General features: G+C 53.6%; 1 protein-coding gene across 1 annotated transcript; it reads left to right on the top strand.

Moving 5' to 3' along the window:
- The first annotated feature begins 12,549 nt into the window (after positions 1–12,549).
- ZSCAN10 (zinc finger and SCAN domain containing 10) lies at positions 12,550–17,354 on the top strand. The gene is made up of 5 exons (XM_038538876.1): positions 12,550–13,073; positions 13,280–13,547; positions 13,749–13,813; positions 13,995–14,049; positions 14,977–17,354. Exons 1-5 carry the CDS (start codon positions 12,678–12,680, stop codon positions 16,536–16,538), a joined length of 2,346 nt encoding a protein of 781 aa, XP_038394804.1. The 5' UTR covers positions 12,550–12,677; the 3' UTR covers positions 16,539–17,354.
- Positions 17,355–18,719: the final 1,365 nt, after the last annotated feature.

Here is an 18,719-nt window from a genome sequence, read left to right on the forward strand (position 1 = left end):
CTTGAGGGCCTTTTCGGCTGATGCTTACAGCCCTCGTCCTGCGGCAGTCTCCTTCCCCCACCCACCAGCCTCAGACTCCCTCCTCTACTTGTCATGTGGTGTCGCACAGAATCTTTTATATTCTTTTTACTTCACTGAATGTGAAAAAAAAAATAGAGTTTCCATTTGTTTTTACTTTATCTCATCCTTTGAAAAGTTCAATTTTGGGGATGCCTGGGTGGCTCAGTGGTTGAGCATCCACCTTTGGCTCAGGCCATGATCCCAGTGTCCTGGGAGCAAGTCCCACATCAGGCTCCCTGTGAGGAGCCTGCTTCTCCCTCTGCCTATTTCTCTACCTCTCTCTGTGTCTCTCATGAATAAATAAATAAAATCTTAAAAAAAAAAAAAAGGAAAAGTTCAATTTTTGTGAAAAAAAATTTTTTGAGTTGTCTCCACACTGGGCGTGGAGCCCAACGCAGAGCTTGAACTTATATCCCTGAGATCAAGAGTCAGCTGCTTAACTGATAATGCCCCTTTGTGAATATTTTTATAGTGTGTATGTGTGTGTGTGTGTGTGTGGTGGTAGTGGTGGGAATCACTAATATTAAGAATCAGGCCCTTGGAGAAATGGCTGCTCCTAGGACCAGGGCAAGACATACACCAAACGAATCTGTAGATGGTGGGAGGGGAAACAGCACAAGCTCTCTAGACAAGCGTGGGGCCATATATTCTGAAGCTGCACACCCACAGTACATCCTGTGACATAGTGATTCACTCCTGGTTAGAAACCCCGTGGTAACTCACATGCATGCTCACCAGACGTACAAGAACTGCTAGATGTAGCCCCAAACGGAAAACCACCCACTGTCTAGGTAGGTGGGGTGAACAAATATGCAACAGGCAATACCATTCAGGAAACAAGCAGCACGTGGATTGAGTCTCCCACTGTGGAGTAAGTGAGATGAAGAATTCCTTGGGGAGCCTGACTGGCTCAGGGGGTACAGTGTGTGACTCTTGATCTTGGGGTTGTGTGTTTGAGCCTCACCTTGGGTTTAGAGATTATGTAAAAATAAAATCTTAGGGGTGCCTGGATGGCTCAGTCGCTTAAGCGTCTGCCTTCAGCTCAGGTCATGATCGAGGGGTCCAGGATCCAGGCTCACATCGGGCTTTCTTAGTGGAGAGTCTGCTTCTCCCTCTCCATCTGCTCCTTCCCTGCAGCTCATGCGCTCTCTCACTCTCTCAAATAAGTTAAAAAATCTTAAAATAAAAATAAATAAGATCTTTAAAAAAATCCTGTTGCGGGCACTTGGGTAGCTCAGGTCATGATCCCAGAGTCGTGGGCTCGAACCCCGTGTCGGGCTCAGGGGAGCGTCAGCTTCTCCCTCTCCCTCTGCCTGCTGCTCTGCCTGCTTGTGCTCTGTCAAGTAAATAAATAAAATCTTTTAAAAAATCCTACTGTGTGACTTCGTTTACATGAAGTTCAAAACTAGACCAAAAAGTATTTGCTATATGGTTGGAAGTCAAGTCGGTAATTACGGGGGAGGGAAGTGGCCAGAAGGGGGCACCCGAGTAGGCCCGGAAGGCAAGCGCTTTCTTTGCTTGGTGGAAAATCATCACTCCTCATTTTTGGTTTGTGTACATTTCTGTATGTTACACCTAAAACTTTTCTTTTTAAAAAAGTAAATGAAGAGAAACCAGTCAGACGATTGCTATGGTCGAGGAGGGTGACAATGGTGGCCTGGACTTGGATGACAAGCAGTGGAAGTAGAGAAACAGGCAGATTTGAAAAATATTGAGGTAAACCCTACAGAACTTGGAGACTGATGAGATGTGAGAATGAGGTAAAGCGAGGTGATTCAGGATTAATTCCAATTTCTGGCTTGAGTGACTGAATAGATTGTCCCATGTTTACCAAATTACCAGAGACACAGAGATGTCATGTGGAAGGTTCATTGGACCTACATTTAATGAGGATTTGCTACGTGCAGGGCACTGGGGACAAAGCGGTAAAGGGCAACAGAAACGGTGCCATGGAGTTTGCATTTATGTGGGTGCATTTGTTTGGTCTTGAACATGAACACTTCAGGGCAATTAGGAGACATCCAGGTAGCAACATCAAATGGACAGAATTGAGACACAAAATATAAATTATGGGGATATTGGCACTGAGAATGCTTATGGAGGCCACAGCTGCTTTGAAACCAGCAAGGGAGGTGTATTAATTATTTATTACTGGGGATCCCCAGGTGGCTCAGCGGTTTAACGCCTGCCTTCAGCCCAGGGTGTGATCCTGGAGTCCCAGGATCGAGTCCCACATCAGACTCCCTGCATGGAGCCTGCTTCTCCCTCTGCGTATGTCTCTGCGCCCCCCCGCCCTCTCATGAATAAATAAATAAAATCTTTTAAAAAAATATTTATTACTGTGTAACAAATGATCCCCAAACATTGCCACTTAACATAAATACTTATGGGGACGCCTGGGTGGCTCAGCGGTTGAGCATCTGCCTTTGGCTCAGGCCTGATCCTGGAGTTCTGGGATCGAGTCCCACATCGGGCTCCCTGCAGGGAGCCTGCTTCTCCCTCTGCCTGTGTCTTTGCCTCTCTCTCTGTGTCTCTCATGAATACATAAATAAAATCTTAGAAAAAAAACCATAAATACTTATGATCTCATGGTTTCTGTACCCGATGGGGCTTAGCTGGATGTCCCTAGGTCCAGCCTCTAGGTCAAGGTCAATAGCTGTGGTCAAGTCCTCTGCTTGACTCTGGGAGAAGGCCCAAGTCGACTGACCTTGGTGCCTCCCCATGAGGGCCTCTCCTGACCTGGCTGCCCCAGAGTGAACAGCAAGAGATGAAGAGAGAGCGAATGAGGAAGCCACAGTCTGTTTTCAACCCCATCTCGGAAGTGACGGCCTCTTGCTTGTACTCGATTCTGTTTATTAGAAGTGAATCAAGGGATCCCTGGGTAGCGCAGCGGTTTGGCACCTGCCTTTGGCCCAGGGCGCGATCCTGGAGACCCGGGATCGATTCCCACGTCAGCTCCCGGTGCATGGAGCCTGCTTCTCCCTCTGCCTGTGTCTCTGCCTCTCTCTCTCTCTCTCTCTGAGACTATCATAAATAAATTAAAAAAAAAAAAAAAAAGAAGTGAATCACTAAATCCAGGCTCCACAGAAAGAGAGTGGACGACACAAGCATGTGATGGAGGAGACGTGAGGGCTGCTGAAGGCCTGGAGGCTGGAAGCTTGCAGAGCACCAGTGTTCACTGCTCAGGCAAAGGTGAAGCTGGTGAGGAAGGCTAAGCAGGGATGACAGGAGAAAAGGAGAAAGAGAAGATAAGTAATAAAGAAGGAGGACAGGCGATCAAACACCCTGAGAGGTCCACTGGGAACCAGTGACCCAAGGAGACACGCTCTGTGGCTGACAGTCCCACACGGGGGACAGACGAAAGCCAACCAAACAAAAAAGCAGCAAGTGAATTAGAGATTATGGCAAGTGCTAGAGGGGAACAAGCGTGCACCCAGATGGGATGCTGTCACAAGGAGGGGAAGAAGCAGCTGCCACAAAGAGACTGGCATTAAGAATGAAGTGGGGGTGGGGGGAGTCCCCGGGTGGCTCAGTGGGTGAACTGTCTGCCTTTGGCTCAGGTCTTGGTCCCTGGGTCCTGGGTTCAAGCCCTGCTCTGGGTTCCCTGCTTGTTGGAGAGTCTGCTTCTCCCTCTCCCTCTGCCCTCCTTCTGCTTGTGCTCTTTCTCTGTGTCTCAAATAAATAAATAATTTAATTAAAAGAAAAAAAAATAGAGGGCAGCCTGGGTGGTTCAGCGGTTTAGCGCGGCCTTCAGCCCAGGGCGTGATCCTGGAGACCGGGGATCCAGTCCCACATCGGGCCCCCTGCATGGAGCCTGCTCCTCCCTCTGCCTGTATCTCTGCCTCTCTCTCTGTGTGTGTCTCTCATGCATAAATGAATAAAATCTCAAAAAAAAAAAAAAAAGAAAGAAAAAGAAAGGCAAAGGAAGAGGGCAGATGTGATTGTGGATGGGCGCAGGGGTGAGCTGTCTGGGTACAGGGCTACCGCACATGGGGGAGCCGTGAGCAGCAGAAAAAGGATTCCACTAAATGATGTTGAAGTCACGTGGATGGGGCCAAGTGGCAAAGCCGCTGCTGCCACTGCTCAGGCCTCTGGAGCCAGCGAGACAGACCAGAGGAGAGGCATGGGGGGTGCAACTTTACAGACGCCAAAGAAATAATGGGGCTTGACACAAGGCTCACCTCGTGTCCCCCTCTCAACATCCCTATCACCTCCGTCCCAGGGCTGGTCCTCAGTGAGGGCTGTGCCCTCGACACCCTGCAATCCTTCACTGCAAGCACCAGAGGAAAATGCTGTGGTTACAGCTCCAGGTGAGGATGTTACTTAACACGCGGTTCAGAGACAGGCATTTAAGCCGCTGGAATAACCAGAGGCTATTTAACAACAGATAATAGAGATCTGTATAGTAATCTTTCCCCGAGCTGGAGGAGGATTTGTCCCTTTGCCCTCAATTATCCTAAATGGGGGAATTCTACGGAAACAGAAAATACAGGAAAATTTGTCTTTCGTTTGCAATCTCTGAAAAGATGAAAGAGATGAGAGGAAGATTCCCGTCAGAGAGGAAGATTCCCATCAGGTGCTCTAACTGGCTGACACTAGACATCTTCACATTTGATAAGTAAAGTTGTTATACGCTTGAAACCAACATAACACGGAGTGTTAGCCATGCCGGAATTAAAATTAAAAACTTAATTAAAAAAAGAATTACTAAAATAAAAATAAGAATTACTATATCAAAACCAAAAATAATGTTTTTTTTTTTTGCTTTTGTTTTAGACACCAGCTACTTCAAAAAAAAAAAAAGAATTCTAAGGTAGGTAACAATTAGAATAGTTTGTGTGCATTTTCAAAATAATTTTAGGAGATATTGAAATATATATACCCCAAACAGATAGATTTTTTATTACAAGTCTCTCCTTTGGAGGTTTATCTTCTTGTTAGGTGGAAATAAGTAACAATCCAACTTCACAAGAATTTTCATCTGTTAGTGGGTAACGCTGGGAGAGCGGAGGCAGGAATGGAAGGACTTCAATGTTCATTAAGCCCTTTTCTCAGCAAAGTCACTTTACTCAATAGAAGTCCAAAGGAATCCGAGCTTGGTGGCCCCGCGCTGCCCAGCTGTAAGCCTCACGGGGGCAGTACCTGTCCGCTCCGCTCCGCGCCAGGTCCCCAGGGCCAGGGCCGGGCCGCGCTCGGGAGGGGAGCGAACATTCCCCGAGGGAATGCAGGGCGCGGGCGGGCGGTGGGCCGGGAGCCGGGGACGAGCCGAGCCCAGGGAGCGGCTGGGGATGACGGAGACCCAAAGCTGGTGTTGCTCTGGCGTCCGTGCGGGCGCCGGCGCTTCTGCCCGGGTGCTGTTTCCGGTGGTTTGCTCCAGCTGGTCTCTGCTTTTCTGACACATTTCCAGAAAAGGGGGATCACTTCGGAGTCAGAGGCCTGGAAATCCGTGTTAACGCGAAGGCCGAGCCTCCCCGCCCAGCTCTGAGCCAGCTGCCCCGGGCCCTTGGTGCGGACTCCCGTCCTCACCGGAGAGCCCAGTTCTCCCCATCCTAGCCGCCCAGGCCCCCTTCCCCGCAGCGCAGCCCCCGCTGCCAGGGCTCACACGTGGCCATGTCTACCGAGGCCACAGCCAGCCCCGCGCAGGTCGGTCTGGGGGGCGAAGGCGGAGGCAGGGACCGTGGGGAGGAGTCCAGATCTGGGAGCGCTGAAGGCGCCTCCGCCCAAGGGGTGGGGTCTCCGGGCTGCGTCCAGGAGATGGGGGGTCTCCCGGCGGCGCCCAAGAGATGGGGGTGTCCCGGGGCGTCCAGGAGATGGGGTGTCCCGGCGGCCTCCAGGAGATGCGGGTTTCCCGGCGGCGCCCAGGAGATGGGGGTGTCCCGGCGGCGCCCAGGAGATGGGGGTCTCCGGGCTGCGTCCAGGAGATGGGGGTGTCCCTGTGGCGTCCAGGAGATGGGGGTGTCCCGGGGCGTCCAGGAGATGGGGTGTCCCGGCGGCCTCCAGGAGATGGGGTGTCCCGGCGGCCTCCAGGAGATGGGGTGTTCCCGCGGCGCCCAGGAGATGGGGGTGTCCCGGCGGCGCCCAGGAGATGGGAGTGTCCCAGCGGCCTCCAGGAGATGGGGGTGTCCCAGCGGCGCCCAGGAGATGGGGGTGTCCCGGCGGCCTCCAGGAGATGGGGGTCTCCCGGCTCCGTCCTGGGATGGGCTTACCAGGCCCGGGCCGTAGGTGGGGTTTCGCAGCAACTGCCGGGGGTGGGAGTGGGGTGGGGACTGCGGCGGGCAGAGTCCGGGAGGTGGAGCCCCGGGTGCCGGGCGCGCCCGCTGCGCACTTCCGAGCGCGGGGGCCCGCGAGCCTGCTCCCAGCCCATTGCCCATTTCGTCCGTCTTGACACACGCCAGCCCTGCGCTAGGTGTGGAGGAAGCGGAGCAGCAGCTTGTGTTCCGGTGAGGCCCACGCTAGACAATAAAGGGACGAGATAAGCCCAGGAAGACGACGATCCGGCAGCGGAGCCAGAGCCCGCGCAGGGTGTGGCCCCGACGGATCCACGGGCCTCGCGGAGGGGCGGCCCACGCCCAGCCCCGGGCCACGGAGCAGGTGGCCCGGGTCCCCAGGACAGGTGGTGCTCGCGAACCGGAGGAAAGTGCCCTCGGGCCCCGCGGCCAAGAGCATGACCCCTTAGAGGCAAGGGAAAGGCTTGACTTTGGAGGTCGAGCTGGGCTCAAGGCCAGTGGTGAGGTCACTTCCCCTCCCGGAAGCCCCTGCTTTGTCTTTGGGAAAGTCCGGACAAAAGCCACCTGGCGAGATTCTTAGGAAGATCTCAGGTGGCGCTGATGGTGCGCTTCTTCCCCATCGGGTGGTCCTGTCCTCTTCTTACCCGGGACTGCTCCTACACACATGCATGTTAGCGCTGAGGTCAGGGCCTGCTCCCCCTGTTAACCTCAGCAAAGATTTGTTCCATGAATGAAATGCCTAGCAAAGAGTCCCAACGCATAATAGGCATTTTTATTTATTTATTAGGTTTTATTTATTTATTCATGAGAGACACACAGAGAGGCAGAGACACGGGCAGAGGGAGAAGCAGGCTCCCAGCAGGGAGCCCGATGTGGGACTTGATCCAGGGACTCCAGGATCATGCCCTGGGCTGAAGGCGGGGCTAAACCACTGAGGCACCCGGGCTGCCCGTATAATAGGCATTTTTAAAGGGCAGCTCTGGTCCCCCAGAAAACACAGGCTGACAGACTCCCCCAAAGAGAACAAGACCAGTCCTGATTAGGAGGTGGGCAGTTCTTAACCTGGAGGGGTAGTCAGACTCGCGGGGTCCAAGGCTAGATTTCAGATTAGCCACTCCGTCCTCATTTCTCTGGCCCCGCCCTCTCCCCACCCCCCTCCCAAACTGGAAGGTTAAGGGTTAACTGTAGGAAGCCCCTTCATTACCTGGACGGGACTAGAGCAGGGAACTTCCTGTTTAATTTTCCCGGAGTCCTTTCCCTGTCTGGCAGAGGCTGGCTTTGGCCCTAGGGCCCTCAAAGAACCCCTAGCACTTCCACCTCTGGAGTGGGGACCACGAGTGGTGAGTTGCAGGGAAGCCTGGGGTGCAGGTTGCCAGGAGAGACATAAGGAGTTCTTAGCAGCTTGGAGGGAAAAAGGGGGACCCTGGGCCTCAGCAATGGGATGGGGGATTAGGAAGCTGGAAACAAAGTCTCAGGGGGGATGTGGGTGGTCTATGCCAGCTGACCGTGCCAGCCAGCTCTGCGGCCCTGAAGCTGCGGGGTGAGGTCGTCAAGGAGGGTGGCGGGACTTCTTGAAACATGGGTTTGCTGTACCCACTGGGGAGGGAAAGGCAGGTTCCATGTGCCCCCAGGTGGACCGGCCGGTCTCATCGACTCACCCCGGCACTGGGAAGGGAGCCTGGCCAACAAAAACAAGCCAATCTATCTCTTGCCGGCTGTGTCCAGGGAGAAAGGGAGGCTTCTGGCCCAGGATCCCGGCTCTGGGCTCTCCTGCTGTCTGGGTGGGTCTGGTGGCAGCACCTCCACCTTTGGCAGACCCAGCCATTGCTTCCCCACCTCTCAGCTCCAGATTAAGCTGGTCGAACGCTGGAGGGAGGCTGAAGAGCCTCCCACCCCCCACAGATGTGCATATGAACAGAGCTTTTGTCTTGAAGACTGAGGGGGGGAGGGAGAGAGTCTCTGGCCAACTTCCCCTAAATTCCGTCTCTTTCAAACCTTTTGGCAAGACCTCACCTGGAGGTTCCGGGCACCCTTGAGTGTGTGTCTAGGCCTGGGGGCTAGAATTTGGCATCTTATTTTTTTCCTGATTCGTGCAGTCATCTTCTGGCTAAAATTACGCAAATTGCATGGGGCAAGAGGTGAGGCAGGAAATTGGGTCCTTTTCTGCCTCTGAGGTTTTCCATGAGGTCAAGATCAGTGTTCTTACCTTAAAGAAAATCTTGATTCTACTTGGTGTGACCTTGAGCAAGTCACCCATCCTTCTGGAGCGTGGTCTTTGCCCTTGTCAAACGGAGAAGTTATAATTTACCATGTGGGCTGGGGTGGGATTAAGCAACCCTGAGCAGAGAGCCCATACATCCTTGCACTCCTACCTGCCAGCTGTTATTATAAGGTGACTGATTACCCATGATTGGTTCTATTATTTTGCTCATGCCACCAAAACATAATGATACAAAAAGCCCGTTTACTCGAACACTTCTCAGAGAGCTTCTCTGCACCAGACATTTTTGCATGCTTTCCTCAATCATTACACCTGCCAGGTAGGCGTTATCATTTTCGTCTTATTACTTCTACTCACAAACACTGAAGCCACTCCAGGTACTAGGGGAACAGTTTTGAATGAGAAGCGGTTCTTACTTGCCAAGGGCAGAGAGACACCCAACCATGATTGTGGCACAGAGTGACAGTAGACGGCAAGAGACAGGTTGCTGGTGTGTCGTGCAGTCCCTGAAGAGAGGTGCCAGGGGTGGAAGGTGCCCCGTATGGGGCCAGATGCCAAATGTGGGAAAGAACGTTGGCTCGGAGGCTAGGTAGGAGAATGGAGAAGCAGGAAGGGGGAGGGAGGCTGGAGAGACGAGGGCTGGCCTGGTCAGGTGGCCAGGATGGAAGCCTGGGTGTTTTGTTTTGTTTTTTTAAGACTTTATTTATTTATTCATGAAAGACACACACACATAGAGGCAGAGACACAGGTAGAGGGAGAAGCAGGCTCCAGGCCTGGAGCCCGATGCAGGACTCAATCCTGGGTCTTCAGGATCACATCCTGGGCTGAAGGCGGCGCTAACCACTGCCTGGAAGCCTGGGTCTTTAGCATCCCTATCATCCTCCTCCTTTGGGGTGGGAACTGCTTGGCCAGGTTTAAAAAACACGATTTCCTCTTTTCTGCCACACCTCACTGCCCCCGCATGAACAGGAGCTTCAGGGAACCCTTAGCCCCGCAGTAATGCCACAAAGGGGCTCAACAAAGCTCTTGGCCAGGCCGACTTCTCCCTGGCTGCATTGCCAAGGCCGAGTTAGCTCCTTAGGCATTTGCCTGTACCTCTGAGCCTTGGTGTCCTCAGATATAAAATGGGTCAGTGATGGGACCAACTAGCTGTGTTAGCTGTGGCTATGTGTGTTCTTGCTCAGTAGTAATGAGAACAGCAATTGCTAGCACTCCTGCACACCCACCATGTGTTGCCCTCCAGGGGCCCGGCCCTGCTCTCCTTCCCCCCTTTACGTGGTGGAGAGTGATGCCAGAGGCTTTCCAAACTTGCCCCTGCTTGGACCGTCCATGCGTGGGGGTCAGGGGTCAGATTTGGAAGAAGTTCATTTGTAGCCCTGAGGCAAAGGGGCGGGGAAAGGCAGACAGATGTTGGAACTTGGGTTTTTGTTTCTATAAAATAATTTTGCCCAAAATTAAAATATAAAAGTGCCTCAAAACTCTGGAGCAGAAGTGCTGGCCTATTCAGGACGACATAAACCCGCTGGATTGTGCTGAAGGAGGGAACTGAGTCCTCTGGGTGAGGCTGAACTCGAGGCATCTCCCTGTTGGTAGATGTGGGCAGTCCCACAAGGAACCAGTAGCCCCACACCTTCCAGAGTGGTAGACCAAGGAAGAATCTAGAATTAAAAAAAAAAAAAAATTAGGGACGCCTGGGTGGCTCAGTGGGTTAAAGCATCTGCCTTCAGCTCAGGTCATGATCTGCGTGTCCTAGGATAGATCCCTGAATGGGGCTCCCTACACTGCGGGGGATTCTGCTTCTCTCTCTCCCTCTGCTGCTCCCCCTGCTTGTGCTCTCTCTCTCTCTAATCAATAAATAAAATCTTTTTTTAAAAAATTAGGGAAGAGGGACAGCTGGGTGGCTCAGTGGCTGAGCATCTCCCTTTGGTTCAGGCCATGATCCTGGAAACCCGGGATCGAGTCCTGCATTGGGCTCCCTGCATGGAGCCTGCTTCTCCCTCTGCCTGTGTCTCAGCCTTTCTCTCTGTGTCTCTAATAAATAAACAAAATCTTAGAAAAAAAATTAGGAAAGAAAGAGAAATGATTGCCTCCACTGCCCATCACCCAGCTCCCAAGAGTGAACCCCCTAGAGGCCTCCAGTGGGCAGAGCCGCTGTGGTCGGCCTCGGGAGCAGAGCAGTCACAGATCTCTGCAAGTTGTAAGCCTTCGTCTTGGTCTCTCTTGTGGAGACGCACCCACCCATCCCCGCTCTCTGGCTCATCCCGGCCTCTGTCTCTGGTGGGACCCCAGTTGGCAAGGAGATTGGAACCCTGGGTGGGTGTTCAGCTGTGCACTGACCACCTGGCAGCTTTGGCCTTGACTGCTGAGCGCCACTTCCAGAGCCATAAAGTGAGAGTCAGGATGTCTGGTCAAGGAGAAATGAGATGCATGAACCCCCCCCCTGCCCTCACCCACACACGCACACCTATTATCTTCAAAATTTCAAACTTCCAGAGACATTGAAAGAGCAACACAACGGGGGCGCCTGGGTGGCTCAGTCAGATAAGCTGCCAACCCTTAATTTTGGCTCAGGTCATGATCTCAGGGAGGTGGAATCAAACCCCAAAGTGGGCTCCCTGCTCAGTGGGGAGTCTGTTTCTCCCTTTGCCCCTTCCCCTGCTCATGCTCTCTCTCTCTCTCTCAAAGAATTGAATAAAATCTTTTTTTTTTTTTTTTTTTTAAGTTAAAAAATAAAATAAAGACGTCAGGCTCCAGTCCAGGTTCATTCATTTGGATGCGTGGCTGTTAGTTTCCTCAGGAGCAATGCGCCCCCTACAGGCGCTTTTTTAAAACAACACGGAAGAAACCGTTCCTTTGCGGGAATGTCCCGTATTTACAATTATTCCGTTGTTTCCTTAACGGATCATTTCACTTGTTTGTTTGTTTGTTTGTTTTTTAATTTTTTTAAGGTATTTATTTATTTATTTGTGATAGTCACACAGAGAGAGAGAGGCAGAGACACAGGCAGAGGGAGAAGCAGGCTCCATGCACCGGGAGCCCGACGTGGGATTCGATCCTGGGTCTCCAGGATCGCGCCCTGGGCCGAAGGCAGGCGCCAAACCGCTGCGCCATCCAGGGATCCCCACTTGTTTGTTTTTAATTAATTATTTATGTATTTATTCGAGCGAGCGAGAGAGAGCACAAGTGGGAGAGGCAGAGGGAAAGGGAAAGAGAACCCCAAGCCAATTCTGTGACAAGTGCAGAACCTCCATCCCACCCCCCAGATCATCGCCTGAGTCGAAACCAAGAGTCAGGTGCTCAAGCTCAACGGACTAGGCCATCCAGGAGCCCTATTCTCTTTTTTTTTTTAATTGAATAAATGTGATGTGTAACATTGTGTACCTTAAAGATGCACAGCCTGGTACTTTGATTCACTCATGTATAATAGTATGACTGCTGGTGGAGTGCTACTTATCACACCACATAATTACAGCACACTATTGCCTATATTCATCATATTGTGCATTAAATCTCTGTATTACTACTCCTAGTTACACGTTTGTACCGGAAATTCCATCACTCACCCACCACGCCCCCGTCCCTGGCAGTGCGAAGCTGGGAAAGTAGAGCTGGATCGCAGGCGATGGCCCGTTGGTGCAAGGGCCCACGTTTGGTGGTGCCGCATACTCCCCGTGGCCCAGCATCAAGAGGCAGGGAAACTAAACGGTCCTGTCTCGGGAATGCCAGTTTTGATCCCTGGGGGGAAGTGAACGTGGGGTTCTAAGTGCTGCAGGAGGGAACGTAGAGCCAGAACAGTGTTCTCTGCCTGTCAGCGTCCTGCTCTCCGAGCCATTACCTCTGACCAACGGGAGAACGGATTCTCGTGGAGGTCACACCGTTAGGCATTTCTTTTTCTTTTTTCTTTTTTTTTTTTAATTTTTTTTTTATTTATTTATGATAGTCACAGAGAGAGAGAGAGAGAGAGAGGCAGAGACACAGGCAGAGAGAAGCAGGCTCCATGCACCGGGAGCCCGACGTGGGATTCGATCCCGGGTCTCCAGGATCGCGCCCTGGGCCAAAGGCAGGCGCCAAACTGCTGCGCCACCCAGGGATCCCCCGTTAGGCATTTCTTATACCACAGGTGCCACCCGAGAGGGACCAGCTGCCGTGAGCCTTCCCCCAGCTGAAAGATGCCTGAGGAGCCCGTCCCGGCCGCCCGGGAGCCAGAGCAGCTTGGAGCCGTCAAACTGGAAGAAGAGGACACCGCTGGGCAGGAGGACCTCCAGCATGCCCAGGCCAGGCCCCGGCCCGAGGTGGCTCACCAGCTCTTCAGATGCTTCCAGTATCAGGAGGACATGGGCCCGAGGGCGTCCCTGAGCCGGCTCCGCGAGCTGTGCCACCACTGGCTGCGGCCGGCCCTGCATACCAAGAAGCAGATCTTGGAGCTGCTGGTACTGGAGCAGTTCCTGAGCGTGCTGCCCCCGCACCTCCTGGCTCGGCTCCAGGGCCAGCAACTCCGGGACGGCGAGGAGGTGGTGCTGCTGCTGGAGGGCATCCAGAGGGAGCCCGGCACCGTGGCGCCCCTGGTAAGAGGTGGGGGTCAGGAGGGCCGGACGGCAGGTAGGGAGACGGGGACCTCAGTGCACCCCATTTCCCTCCCTCTGCTAATTCCTTTCTAACCTCCTAACTCCTCTGACTCCCACCCTTCCTTGGTCACATTTCCCTTGGGAGTCAGAAGGACGCGGATTATCCCCCTGGCCTGCCTGTCGTCTAACAGATGTATTTTGAACAGGATTTTAGTTTTAATACTGGCAAGAACTGTCCCCGTGCAGACATTGCTCTGGAGGGACAAGGAGGCTCTTCCCAGGTCTCCAGTCACAGCCCCAAAAAGGAAGTGCCCTCAGAAGGAACTGCAGCCCTGGAGCCACCAAAGGAACCCCCACCATCCCAGCCAGGGACCTCCAAGCCTGCTGAGCTGGAGACCTGGAGACACCCCCCTAGTTCCAAGCAACCCCTGAGCCCAGGTCCCAAGATGACATTCCAAGTCCTGCAGGAGACTGGTGAGGAGCTGGTACCCTAGGAAGGTGGGAGCTAGGAAGCCCAGTATGTGCGGGTGGGGTGAGAAAGAGGCAGCCTCCCTCTCTGACAGGGATGGGAGGCAGCTAATGTCCCCCTAGGGGCCCTGGCAGCAGGTGCACTCCCCGTAGCCACGTGGAGCGTAAGTCTGGCTTCTAACAGCTCTTTCTCCTCAGTGCTGACAGTCCCCCAGGGCCCTGTCCTATGGCTGGAAGAAAACTCTCGAGATCAGGAGCTGGCAGCTGTGCTGGTGAGCTGGACTGCTACCCTCACCCCAGATGGTTCTCATGCCCCGGTTGCCCTCAGCCTCTGCGTTGTAGCAAATTCATGTCTTCCTTAATTTAAACCTTAACAGCTCTTCATCCCCCTTGGGTCATAGAGCTCCATTCTCGGTCACCGAGGGTCTCTGCCCATCCTTTTGTTACAGGAAGTCTCTGACCTTTGAAGATGTCCCAGCAAAGAAGGCCTGGCCCACACACCCTCTGGGTAAGAGGCCCTTCTGGCTTACCAACCACTGCTCGTTCTTTCTGTTTCAGGAGTGGTCAATGAAGCTCAGGTCCTACCTGACTTTTTGGCCTCTTTGCCTAAAAATGGGCTCTTTGGGGGCACCTGAGTGGCTCAGTCAGTTAGGCGGCTGCCTTCAGCTCAGGTCACGATCTCAGAGCCTCTGCTCAGGGGGGAGTCTGCTTCTTCCTCTGCCCCTTCCTCCTGCACTCATGCGCTTGTGCTCTTTCTCTCAAATAAATAAATAAAATCTTTAAAAATATATAAAAATAAAAATGGGCCATTTCGATGTGGATTCATTCATTTCTTCCTTCATTAGTCATTTATTCATTTATTTTAGAGGCTTATTGTGTCTGAATTAATCATCAACCCTGTTAACTTTGAGTATTTATTTATTTATTTATTTGAGAGAGAGAACACAAGCAGGGGGAAAAGCAGGCAAAGGGAGAGGGAGAAGCAGGCTCCCCGCCGAGCAGAGAGCCCAACCCGGGGCTTCATCCCAAGACCCTGAGATCAGGAGATGAGCCGAAGGCAGACACTTAAGTGACTGAGCCAGTCAGGTGCCCCTAACTTTGAGCTTTTAAAGTGGGTAGTCATTGGGGCACCTGGGTGGCTCAGTGAGTTAAACTTCCAACTGACCTCAGCTCAGGTCTTGATCTCAGGCTAGTGAGTTCAAGCCCCCATTTAGGCTCCACACTGAGCAGGGAACCTACTTAAAAAAAAAAAAAAAAAAAGTGGTTACTATAGTAAACTTTTTGTTGTCTGTTTGTTAAACCCTCAACTTCTGCGCACCTCCCAGCTTTGCAGGATCCCAGGTTTCTTTCTGCTTTGGGACCTTGAGGTTCAAGGCGATTCCTGGGAGCATCTAGGAATAGGCTTGCCCATCTCCATTTTCTGCTTCTTTCCTAGGGTTTGAAAACAGAACCCCAGATGAGGAGTTTAAAGAAGAGCCCAAAGGGGTTGCCTGGCCCATTGGCATCTCAACAGAGGCCGGGGCAGATGTTCCTGGGGCGGCAGAAGAGCCCCACGGTCAGCTGCTGGGGCCGGCCCCTGAAGTGAGTGGCACCGGTGAAGGAGGGTCCCCTCCCGACAAGAGTGGCATTCTGGAAGTCAAAGTGGCGGGGAGCACCTCCAGGTCGGAACCAGAGATGAAATTCATCTGCACGGACTGCGGCGTGAGCTTCCGACAGCTGGCCCGCCTGGAGGCGCACCAGCTGCGGTCTCACCCCAGCGCTCGCTCCTTCCCGTGCCAGTGCTGCGGCAAGAGCTTCGGCCGCAGCTCCATCCTCAAGCTGCACATGCGCACGCACACGGACGAGCGGCCGCACGCCTGCCACCTCTGCGGCCACCGCTTCCGCCAGAGTTCACACCTGAACAAACACCTGCAGACGCACACCTCGGAGCCCGCCTTCCTGTGTGCGGAGTGCGGGCAGGGCTTCCAGCGCCGCGCCCACCTCATGCAGCACCTGCTGGCACACGCCCAGGACCGCGAGTCCCCGCGCGTTCCCGAGCCCAAGCCCGAAGCGCGCGAGCCGGCCATCGTCCTGTGCTCTCACTGTGGCCAAACCTTCCAGCGCCGCTCCAGCCTCAAGCGCCACCTGCGGATCCACGCCAAGGACAAGGGCCACCAGTGCTCTGAGTGCTCGGGCAGCCTGCGCCCTGGCCCCGAGCGCAGGCCCTATGTGTGCGGCGACTGCGGCAAGGCCTTCCGGCGCAGCGAGCACCTGGGGGCCCACCGGCGCGTGCACACGGGCGAGCGGCCCTTCGCCTGCCAGGTCTGCGGCCGCAGCTTCAGCCAGAGCTCGCAGCTGGTCTGCCACCAGCGGGTGCACACGGGCGAGAAGCCCTACAGCTGCCCCCACTGCGGGAAGCGCTTCGTGCGGCGGGCGGGTCTCGCGCGCCACCTCCTGACCCACGGCGGCCCGAGGCCCCACCATTGCACCCAGTGCGGCAAGACCTTCAGCCAGACGCAGGACCTCGCCCGCCACCGGCGCAGCCACACGGGCGAGAAGCCCTGCCGCTGCAGCGAGTGCGGCGAGGGCTTCAGCCAGAGCGCCCACCTGGCGCGCCACCAGCGCATCCACACCGGGGAGAAGCCCCACGCCTGCGACACCTGCGGCTACCGCTTCCGAAACAGCTCCAACCTGGCCCGCCACCGCCGCAGCCACACCGGCGAGCGGCCCTACAGCTGCCCGACTTGCGGCCGCAGCTTCCGGCGCAACGCGCACCTGCAGCGGCACCTGGCCACCCACGGGGGCGCCGGCGCCGAGGCGGCGTCCAGGCAAGCCGAGCCCCCCCAGGAGTGCCGGGAGTGCGGCAAGAGCTTCAGCCGCAGCTGTAATCTGCTGCGCCACATGCTGGTGCACACCGGCGCCAGGCCCTACTCGTGCGCGCAGTGTGGCCGCAGCTTCAGCCGCAACTCCCACCTGCTGCGCCACCTGAGAACCCACGCCCGAGAGACGCTGTACTAGCCTCGCCTGGGTTCCGCCAGGCATGCTCTGCGCGCCTCTCCCTGGTGTCCTGGGCCACCGCTCCACCAACCCTGTAGGCTGGTTCTTCCCCGGAGGCATGTCTCCCTGGTCCCGGGGGTGCATCTCAAAGTGCCTAGAGTAACACAGCCTACTTGAAAAATGACTCTTATTTTTTCGAGGTCCATCCAAACGCTGTTACCGTCACCACTGTGACAGGGATGCCTTTTCTCCTTCCCTACCCCTAGCACCTACCATAGTACCTATCATAGTAGATAGAAGTAGGCCCGGAGGGAGTCCACCACTACCCCTACACCCAGAAAGGCCCAGAGTCGGGGGGGGGGGGGTGACAGGTGTGCCAGCTGTCAGAGCCAGCTGTGAGTAAGGCCAAGGAATGCCACCCTACAATTCTTCCTTCTCTGGAGTCTGCCCCTAATCTGTGCTGTCCCATACAGTATCCTCTAGCCATATGTGGCAATTTAAATTAATTAAAATGGAATAAAATTAACATCCCAGATCCTGGCTTATTGCGGGAAACCTTGTTTTTGGAATGGAGGTACGACCAGTTCAAAGTGAAGATGCTAGCAGATGAAATGAAACCTGCCTGATGGCCAGGTATGGTCATGGGCTGGAGACCCCTAACAACCCATAATCCTGTAAACCCAAACCTGGTTTGGCCAATTTCCCCTCCTTCTACCCACCGGACAATCTTGGCCTGTTCTCCACTCTAGAGGATAGATTTTTTTCCAGACTAGTAGACAGGTTTAAAATCATGTGACTTTTTTTTTTTTTTTTTAAGATTTTATTTATTTGGGGATGCCTGAGTGGCCCAGTGGTTGAGCATCTGCCTTTGACTCAGGTCGTGATCCCAGAGTCCTGGGATTGAGTCCCACATCGGGCTCCCCTCAGGGAGCCTGTTTCTCCCTCTGCCTAGGTCTCTGCCTCTCTGTCTTTCATGAATGAATAAATAAATAAAATCTTAAAAGAAAATACTTTATTTATTCGGGACACCGGGGTGGCTCAGCAGTTGAGTGTCTGCCTTTTTAGGTATCCCTAAAATCATGTGACTTCTAAGACTACAGGAAAGAGGGGTGCCTGGGTGGCTCAGTGGTTGAGCATCTACCTTTGGCTCAGGGCATGATCCCTGGGTCCTGGGATCCAAATAAATCTTTTTTAAAAAGGCTACAGGAAAGAAAACAACCTCCCTCAACTACAGAATGCACACACACCCTTCCTGCTTCTGTCTGTGGCTTTTTACCCATACTCTATTTCTAGGTTGTCTTTGTCCCTCCACCTAACACATAGCTGCTGTTTAGCAGTTGCTTCGAATATAAAGTGAACTTGTCAACAGGGGTTCACAGGACTTGGGGAAGCTCTGGCCCCAAATCTGGGAAAGTAGAGATGGTTCTTGGGCACAACTGAGTGGGAAACTCTGAGCCTGGGGAAGGTCTATGCTTTTGGGGGTTGGGAGGAAAGTTAGATAGGGTAGAGAGAGTCACCAGATGTTGTAGAGAAAATCAGACTAATGGAAGACCTCAGAAGGAAATTTTTTGAGTCAACAAAGAATGAGAGTAAGGAACTGGGAGGACCCAGATCATTTGAAGGCTTTATTATTTCTTGAGTACCTACTATGTATTAGGGAATGTGCTGGGCTATTGAGGAGAACAGGCCTGAAATAGAAGGGAGAGGCAGCCACAGAACTGGGGGAAGGCCATCCCCAGCAGAGGGAACAGCATGTGCAAAGGTCCTGAGCTACTGAGCAGGCAGCTGAAGAACACTGTCTATGGGGGAGCTCTGTAGGAATCCGATGACACAAACGGGGGCCTTATAGGCCAAGGTCAGAGTATATTTGTGATGGGAAGAGGGGAGGGTTTTAGACAGTGAGTTACTTCACTTTGCAATGAAATTGCTTTGACCCTGGTGCTAGATAGATTTGGCTTGAAAGAGCTAAAACCAGGGAAATCAATTAGAAGACTAGAAGCTGTCTAGGCTCCAGATGATGGTAAGCTTGATGGGGCCATGGGGTCATAAAAGCCTCTGATGGCTTCAGCACAGGAGGAAGGTTTTGTCAAGGGAGTTCAGTGTGAAGTCATAAGATGAAGTGGCAGTTTGACACAGGGTCACTTGAAAATGCAGGGCAAGGATCTAGAACCTGGATGCTGACAGCAAGTAGGAAGAGAGGAC

This window comes from Canis lupus, chromosome 6, assembly GCF_011100685.1.
Source record: "Canis lupus familiaris isolate Mischka breed German Shepherd chromosome 6, alternate assembly UU_Cfam_GSD_1.0, whole genome shotgun sequence".
Taxonomy (NCBI): domain Eukaryota; kingdom Metazoa; phylum Chordata; class Mammalia; order Carnivora; family Canidae; genus Canis; species Canis lupus.